Below are 9,323 nucleotides of genomic sequence, written 5' to 3' on the forward strand. Positions count from 1 at the left end.
TGGACTCTAGCATTGTTGAGACTGCTCTTGGATCTCCTCCTTTGGACTACAACATGGGTGAGTGAAAAGGTGACTCCTTTCCTGGCTTCTGGAGAGATTAGTTTCTGGAGAAGGCCACATAGTTATTCACCGCCAAGTTCTCCAGCTAAACAGCCCTTCAGCTAAGGGTCCTCTGGTGGAGGGTTAACGAGCCCTGCCTGGTTTGAGCTGAGTTAGAGCAAATATTTAGGGTGAGTAGGTAGGGTGCTTACTCTACCCTCTTTCACATTTCTCTACTTTACTCTTTCTCTCTATTTTGTAAATAAAGCTGCTGAAAAGTCATTTTTGACTTGAGTTATAATTTCGGCAACCACATTCTCTTATATTTAGTCCAACCATAAATTTTAAACCCTACACCACACAGGGATCCATTTATATGAGTGTGACACCACTGTTCTAAGCCATGGTCCAGAAATCCTTACTTTCAGATACTACCTTTGCTTTTCACCTTTTAAATCCTCCTTTTCCTTCTGAAATGCTTGCCTTCAATTGGTGATAACACTAAACACACCACCTATGGCCCTAAAGTCTTCAGTTTGTTGCCCAAGACTTCATAATTCTTATAAAGACTATCATAATTGTTTCTGGCACTGTAAGTTGACTCCATCAAGAGGGAGTTGTAGTTATCAAATTTGTCAAAGTCTTAAGAAATTCTCCAGAAGATGGCAGATTCCTCTATATTTAATGTCACGTCAAACAATGACTGCCTCAATACCACTCAGCAGTCAATGACTCCTACCACCAGAATATTGAAGACTTATAGTACTTATGAATTCATATTGTCATTTTTTGGAGGAAAAGAAATACTTCATCTTCAGAAGCTTTTCTTGCCTGTCTTCTTTTTTTAATTTTCTTTTATTTTTTCAACTATTAAACAATTTTAAAATCAATCTATCCTCAATATTCTTCTAACTTCATTGATATTTATATAAAATAAAAGATCTAGAGACCCTTTTTCCTTAATTTGTTTTGGACATAGATCTAATAGTGGTATATGTTGCTCAAAAAATATGCAGTTTGAGCAATTGCTCCTAAGTTTTATAAGTTTCTATCAGTTCTTCACATATGCAGTCAAACCTCAACAGCGGACATTTAACTTTATAACATCAAGCACTGACATGATTTTATTAGTAATTTTATATTCACTTTCACATTGGAACCACCCACATTTGAAGCTATGTGCAGTTGAGAAAAATTGAGGCACAATGCAAGTAAGTGTGTGGAGCAACTGGTATCCTACTAGGTGCTTTACTGGTCTGGTTCACCCTATCATTGCAAAGAGTTCTTTGTGAATTCATTGCAATTTTCCTTGTTTGCCTTTAAAACTCAAGTATTATGTTGCAATCATGCCCCACAAAAGCACTGTGCAAGTACTTTAGGCTCTAAGGTGATATTTTCTGAGAGAAGCAACTAGTCTCAGCAATCTCTCCCTTGGTTTTCAGAGGGTAGCCAAAGTAGAGAGGCTTTCATTGGTAGAATATACAGTACAATGCCCTCACTTCACCTTATAACACAGTGAAAGGTAAGATTCCACTTAAAAAGATTTTAGTTTTTAAATTTGTATTTGTTGTACAGTATTTATGATAAGGTAGATTTCATGTCTCATAAAAAGTAAATATTGTTTGAAACCAATTCTTTTTTACTGAGATGCTAACACAAAAGGTCACAGAATTCTGGTAAATTGCTATCAAGAAAAAAATATTTTAAATGTAACCAATTTTATTTTGTGTATTATAAGTTATGAGTTATTTCATGGTTACTTTGTAAGAAAAATGCATAGTATCACAATTAACGTTATTGTTGTATACAGAAAAGTATACTTTTAGCAATTACTAGGGAAAGATTAGTTTTTGATGGTCACAGGAAAAACTTAAACCCCTATTTTTATTTTCATGCCATTTCTAGGAATGTTGCCCCCACAAATGATGAGGATTAACAGTATATCTCTGATGTTTTATTACTGATCATATTATATTCTCAATAATAAATATTATCAGATATAAATCAGAGAAACTTCTTGCAAAGTCTTTCCCCCCCCCAGTTGTTTCCCTTCTCATTTTTACTCTTAGATTTGTTTGACAAAAAAATTTTAATTTTACATAATCAAAATTATCCATTTTTTGCTATGTATTTTTCCTATCACTTATTTAGTCACTGACCTTTGCCATATCCATAGATGTGAAAGGTAATTCCTTCCTTGTTCCTCTAATTTGTTTATAATATGATCTTTATATCTGCCATTTATGTTTGGAGTATGTCTGGTATGAGATATTGGTCTAAACTTAATTCTGCCAGACCACAGTCCAGTTTTCCCATCACATTTTTTTCCCCAAAAATTAATCTTTTCCTTAGTAACTGGGGTCTTTGGGTTTATCAAATACTATGTTAATGTGTTTTATGTTGTGCATGCAGACTGTTCCATTAATTATGTTTTTTTTTTCTTTTTTATAAACCAATACTAAATTATTTCGATCACTACTGCTTTGTAGAACAGTTTGAGGTCTGGCACTTTTTTCATAATTACCCTTGAGATTCTTGACCTTTGTTTCTCAATATGAATTGCTATTTTTTCTAGGTCTATAAAATATTCTTTTTGGTTTGATATGGTACAAATATTCTTTTGGGATTTGGTACAGCACCAAGTAAAATAATTTAGGTTTATCATAATGGTTTAATCTATCCATGTGCAATTAATGTTTCTATAATTATTTAGGTTTATTTCTATCTCTGCAAAGAATATTTTATAGTTAGATTCCTACCTGGGTGATTCTTGGTAAATACACTTCCAAATATTTTTAAGCTTCTGTAGTTATTTTGAATGGAATTTCTCTTTCTAACTATTCATGATGGACTTTGTTGGTCACATGTACAAATACTGGTAATTTATATGGACATATCTAATATTCTACAAATTCACTGAAATTAATAGTTATTTCAAACAATTTTCTCTAGAGTTTTCTAAGAACACCATCTTCTGGTGAAATGGAAAGAAGACCAACTTGAGACAAAGACTAATCACAAGGTTGTTAGTCCAGGCAAGATGGGATCAGGGTCCACTCTAGGGTAATGATCATGTGAACAGAGATAAGGAAAAAGGTGTGAGAGATACTGTGAAGGTAGAAAGAAAACATGGCAACTGATTATATATGTTGGGTAAGTGAAAGTAAGGATTCAAGGATAAAGGTGAGGTGGAGAGCCCAGGTGACCAGATGGCAGTATGTTCCGTAAAATAAGAAAGTTTGGAAGAAAGTAGGTTTTAGGGGGGAAATAGTTCAGTTTTGGACAAGCTAAAGTTGGTATGCCCTCAGGACATGTAGTCTGAACTATCCAGCAGGTAACTGGAGAAAGACTAGGGCTAGTTATGTATAGTTAAGAGTAATTTGCAAACAGATGACAATTAAACCTACAGGAGCTAATAAAATCTCATAAAGAGAATAAAAGGTTCAGAAACAGAGACATCCACAGTTACAGAGTGTGAGATGAATAAAGAAAAAGCAAAGGAGAGTGGCAAGCATGTAATTGATAAAAAAAAATATTTATAATAATAAAAGAGGAGGCTGAAAAGGCCAGAAAAGTAGAAAAATAAAGAACAATGTCACACACACACACACACAAAAAAACAGAGAAGGAAGAGTACCAGAAAAATAGGATGGTTAAAAGTTGTTACAGCAAAGTCAACAAGAATGAGAATTGAGCAAGGCCACCAGCTGGGCCCTTAAAAGATTGCTGTTAACACTGAAAAAGAATAGTTTCATTTGAGAAATGAGGGCTGAAGCCACAATGCAAAGGATTAGGAAGTCAGAAAAGAGAGAAAACGAAAGCAATATATAGAGATTTGTTTTGAAAGAGATAGACTAAGAATGGGAGGAGTGAGATAACACAATAACTGATAGAATTGTGGGGGTTTTTTTCCTTCAGAAAAGAGAAAAAGTATGTATTGTATGCAACAAGGAGGTAATGAGCATTTGGGGCCAGATAAAAAACCATAAAGAACGTAGAACACATATACAAAAATAAGAATAAAGTGAATTTAGGAGAGAAAATTTAACAATCTAAAAGCTTTTGCATAAATAAGTGTAGAATCATAGGAAAAAACATTGGGAAGAAAATCTTTTCAAAGGAAAATCTTTGCATTAAGCATCCCATAAATATTTGATAATCCAAAACCTATAGAAAACTGAAATAATTATAAAAGTACCATGCAGGGGAGGAGACCAGGCCCAGAGAGCAGAGGTCCATATAAAGATTTATTTAACTCCCATTGCCTAGTCCTTACCATTCTTCTGCCTTGGAACTAATACATAGTGTGGAAGTCATTTCTCAAAAGATAGTCAAGCTATATGAATAGTTAACTTAACAGAACTACTTAACTATCAATATTTAACTATAAATAACCACATTAAAAAGTTCAAGGTCACTAATGATGAGAAATACAAATTGAAACAACCTTGAGTTGTCTCCTCACACCTATCAAGTTAGCAAAAATAATGAAGGGCAGGAAAAGTCACTGCTGGAGGAGCTGTGAAAAAGATGTACTGATAACTGGTGGTGATTCAACTAATTTAGAAAATATTTGGAAATTGTGGGGGAAAGTTACTCATTTTTTTAAACTCTTACTTCTGTCTTAAACTCGGTACTAAGTATATCAAAAGGTAATTGGGGTTAAGTGACTTGCCCAGGGTCACACAGCTAGGAAGTATCTGAGGCCACATTTGAGCCAAGGTCCTCCAGGTCTGGCACTAACTGTGCTACCTAGATGCTCCTCTAAATTTAAACACTAAATTAAAACACTCTGATTCAGGGATTTTCTACTACCTGGGATTTTTGCCTGAAAAGATTACAGACAAGAAAATTCTCATGTATACAAATATCCAAAATATTATATGTCCTGTCAATCAGAAAAAAGCTAAATATACTGTGGCATATTTACATAAACAATTACTTTGCTGTAAGAAGTGACAAATATTAATAATTCAGGGAATCATAAGACTTGTATGAAATGAACTGTGAAGAAAGCACAACGAAAAATAAAAGCATTCTACATATGAATTACAACAGTATAAATAAAGTCAACATTGAGAAGCAACACAAACCAAACACAGCAGGCAATGCTAGCAGCACGCAATCAAAGTGAGCCTCCTTCTGACTACGAATAGATTATTTTGGATTAAGCACTCGGTAAAGTGGAGTCAAAACAAAATGTATCAAGTTGGATTTTTTTATTTGTTTATTTTTAAGGCAATAGAGTTAAGAAGACCTGATGTCAAATGCGAAACTCTGCCCTCCCCCCCCCCCCCATCTGATCTTCAGTCAATCCAGCCTCGATGGAGCTCGGTTTCCTGTTAAATGAAACAGCTGGACTTTCCAGCTGCCATTCTTGGGGTCTTTGCTTCACACATTGGGGCTCAAAGTTTGAGACGGCCAGAAACACATAAGGTATACAATGTTTAGACATAAGCGAGTATGAATTCCAAGCCTTACCTTTTCTACCTCCAACTTACCTCCTTTGACCCTGGCTTCTATATCTCCAATCTCTCATGCCAACCCACCTTCCCATCCTTTCCTGCCGCTGCTGCTGCTGCTGAATCTCTAAACTAGGCAGCGGGATACTTCCTTGGCACCTTTTTTTTTTTTTCGGGGGTTTGGGGGTGGTAAAGGGAAGGAGAATTTTTCCTCAAGAGTCAATCACTTGAAGCTCATTTCCTAAATCACTTGAGGTTCAAAATAATGTCAAAAATCGAAGCAAAAAGTGCAAACTGTGAGGAAAAGTAGGTGGAAGGAAAAGGAAACCATCTGAAATGCATCAGGAACTCTGGGGAGGCGAGGAAGAAGGTAAGGGAGGGGGTCTATAAACCCCGCAGGGAAAGTGAGGATCTTACAGAGAGCTTCATATGTTTTGCCAGGGGGCGGGAAGAACGAAGGAAGGCGTGGCAGTGGCCGGGACCGGAGGAGGAGCCAATCACGGCTTACATGCTTGGGGGCCAGAACTAAGGCCACGGGAACTGCAGTTAAGGCAGGCCTCCCCACGCGTGGGGTCCGGGCCGAGATCAGCTCCTCCCTCCCCACCCCCTCGACCTCCGCGGCTTCCTCCCCATCCTGGCCCTCCGTATCCCTGCGTGCTCTCACCTGCGTGAGGCCGGCTGTGTAGCTCCTTCCGGGGCTGCCCTGAAGCTCCCATCCCCTGCAGAGGGTACGCTGCCGAAGCCAGCGACCCGGAGCGGCTCGGACCGCCGTGAAACAGTTGTGCAAACCCATCCGATCCTGCCGCTGCCAGCACGTGCAGCCAACAGGCCCGCGCTCGCCCTGCCGGGCCCTTCTCGGTCCCTCCTCTCAGCCAATCAGGGGCACGTTCTCTCCACTCGGGGCGGAGTAAGTGCAGCAAAGCTTCCCGGGAGTAGTAGTTCTTTCATCTAGCCCATTTCTTTTTGTCCTCTGTCTTCCTGGCAAAGCTGGAAAGACACAGAGGTCATTTACCGGATGAGGCTTAATTGTGGGCCCGATTGGACCACGTAAGCACGTGGTCCCTACTTGAGCTCACCAATGAATGAAAGGAAATTCAATGACCCGGCTTGCAGGACTGCATTCCCCTTAAAGCTGGAAGAGATTTTAGGAGTCAAGTACACCTCCTAATCCCCTAATTTTGGTGACGAGAAAACGAGTTCAAAGGGGCAATAAATAGCTAGTAGTATTTATAGAGCAGCTTATGGTTTGCACAATGCTTTCTGTAAGCTATTTTATTTGATTCACATAACGACTCTGGAAGCTAAATACTATTGTCCTATCAATACACGTTTATCATTGCTATTCTAGGATATATGTCAGGTTAGGTCACACCAACAATAAATTTCTCAAGCCTTCCTAACTCCAAATCCAGTTCCACTTAGCTGTCTTGCCCCCCCAAAAAATCACATACCTAGTAAATGGCAATGATGGGATTTGAACCCAGGTTTTTCTTGTTTTGGTCCCCCCCCCCCAATAAAGAGTTCTTTCCCTGTCTCCTCGCTACTACTTGTTAATCTTTTCAAAGTTTTGTCCTCTCTGTTGAAAAATATACAATGAAAACATAAACTTAATTATTAAGTGTCTACTATGTGCCAAGCTTTGTGCAAAGACAAAGTCAAGAGTTTCTGTTCTCTTGAGGTTCTCATCCTAATGGGGAGACAACATACAAACAGTTTGTATGGACAAGCTATGTATACAAGAAAAATTGGAAATAATCAACAAACTGGAAGACAGTCAAAGTAAGGGGAAATAGAGAAAGACTTAATGTAGAGGATAAAATGAGGAGAAAGAACATTCCAGGCTTGGAAGAGAACCAATGAAAATGCCTTAATGTCACAGATCACATCGTTTGTGAGGAGTAGGGAGGGGAATCCTATGGAGGTTTATTTTATCGAGTCCAGTGATTTCATCATTATGGAGAACTTTTCTTAAAACTACATAGTAGCTACCCTAGTACATCTTTATTAAACCTTTTGGTAAATTAATACCAAATTAGTTTGGCTATTTGGTAAAGGGGAAAATACCTTTATTAATAAGCCCTTTAGTAAATTGATAAATATAGATTGCAACTCATTTATAACTTCTAGACCTTCAGTGTGACCTGAGGGTACTGAGAAGTTAAGTAAATCCATCAAGTGATTCAACTAGTTGGGTCCTCTATCTCCTATATCAGGCTCTCTCCCTACTAGAACTAACCCTAGTTAAAGAGAGAATGAGTACGTGAAGCTTAAAGTTTCTTTTTTTTGTAGGAGAGATGGAAGGGAATAAGCATTTATTAAGCATATACTATATGCCAGATGCTGTGTTAAGTGCTTTGAAAATATTGCCTTACTTGATCCATTTTACAGAGGAGGAAACTGATGCAGACATAAGTTAAAGTGACTTACCCATGGTCACATAGTAATTTCTCTGAGGCTGAATTTGAGCTCAGGTCTTCTTACTCAGCCTAGCAGTCTATCCACTGTGCCTTTTATCTAATAGTCTCCTCTCAGAATCTCTACATTTAAAGTGACTTTGAAAACCCAACAATGCCTTGACAAATGATCACCTAACTTTCACTGATGTGCAGTACATAAGATCACAGATCTGGAGATGAAGAAAAAAAAATTAGAAGTCATCTCAACCAATGCTATCAATGAAATTGAAGTGATATTTTGCATTTTTTATTAAGATGTTAATTCATAATTTTTATGATTTCATAAATTTCTTATATTACTCTCATTTCTTTCTCCGGTTTTTCTTCTACCACTCTTATTTGAGTTTTAAAATATTTGGGGATTCTTTCTTTGGCTTTTCTAGGACTTCTTTTCAGGCTTATATCCAATCTACACTTTTCTTTGAGACTTTCCTTATAGCTATTTTCATTTTGATGTTTTTGTTGTTGACTCATTTTTCCAGATTTTACCTGGAGGTTAGAGGTTGGCATACTGTTCTAAGTTCCAGGCTTTTTGCACTGCTATTTTCACAGCTAGTTCTAGGAGTTAGTAAGTCTTTGGTGCTTCCAAGGTAATGGGAAAGGTGCAGTCACTGGTGTTAGGATGAAAATTCTCTGGAGAACATACCTTAATTTATATTTATTAAATAATTAAAAAGTTGGCCAGAGAAAAAAATATTGGCTGGCCTTTCTCTTAGTTGCTTCCCCATCATGAACCAGCCCACCTACCACCTCAGTCTGAGATTCCAAGGAAAGAGATTGTGTTATTTGGAATTTGGGGGTTCCATTTAGAGGTATTTGGGGTTCATTTGAGCTTTTAAATGACAAACTTCCTGTGGACATTTTGGGAGGACTTTGAAACTACATTTTCCATGAGTCAACGGGTTTCCAGTTTGGGATGTGGTGATGTCTCCAACATAAAGCACAGCTTAAATTCGGAGGCTGGGCTTAAGAAGACTCTCTCTTTGGCTACATAGTAAAGATGGGAGAAGGTACAGATTGGTGGGCAGTTTGAATGGATCTTAGCCAGGCACGTAGTCGATTTTATTCTACTAACATGGCCTTAATTAAAATATTACTTTTCCTCTGAATACCAGCCTTTATTATTTTTAAATATAACAAGATCCACTTCCTTCCCCTACTCCAAGTTAGCTTCTTTTCAACATTCCTTTCCCAAACCTCTTTGTTTGGAGTACTCCAACCTCAGTCCAGCAAGAAGTGAGTCTTCTGGATGCCAGTAGTGGCTGTCCAATTCTCTCTCCCTCATTCTGTTTATCTTATTTAGTTGCTTCACTGCCCCCCCCAAATTTATAAATATTAATTTATAAATATCAATACTGTGTATAAG

The 9,323-nt window shown here is 37.6% G+C and overlaps 1 protein-coding gene across 1 annotated transcript in view; it reads right to left on the reverse strand.

Annotated features, from left to right (window-relative positions):
- HDHD5 (haloacid dehalogenase like hydrolase domain containing 5) overlaps window positions 1-6,294 on the reverse strand; it is a 30,432-nt gene extending 24,138 nt beyond the window's left edge. Inside the window, exon 1 of the mRNA XM_044677260.1 lies at window positions 6,166-6,294. Coding sequence (XP_044533195.1) covers window positions 6,166-6,294 — 129 coding nt within the window. The remainder of the gene's footprint in view (window positions 1-6,165) is intronic.
- Window positions 6,295-9,323: the final 3,029 nt, after the last annotated feature.

This window comes from Gracilinanus agilis, chromosome 5, assembly GCF_016433145.1.
Source record: "Gracilinanus agilis isolate LMUSP501 chromosome 5, AgileGrace, whole genome shotgun sequence".
Taxonomy (NCBI): Eukaryota; Metazoa; Chordata; class Mammalia; order Didelphimorphia; family Didelphidae; genus Gracilinanus; species Gracilinanus agilis.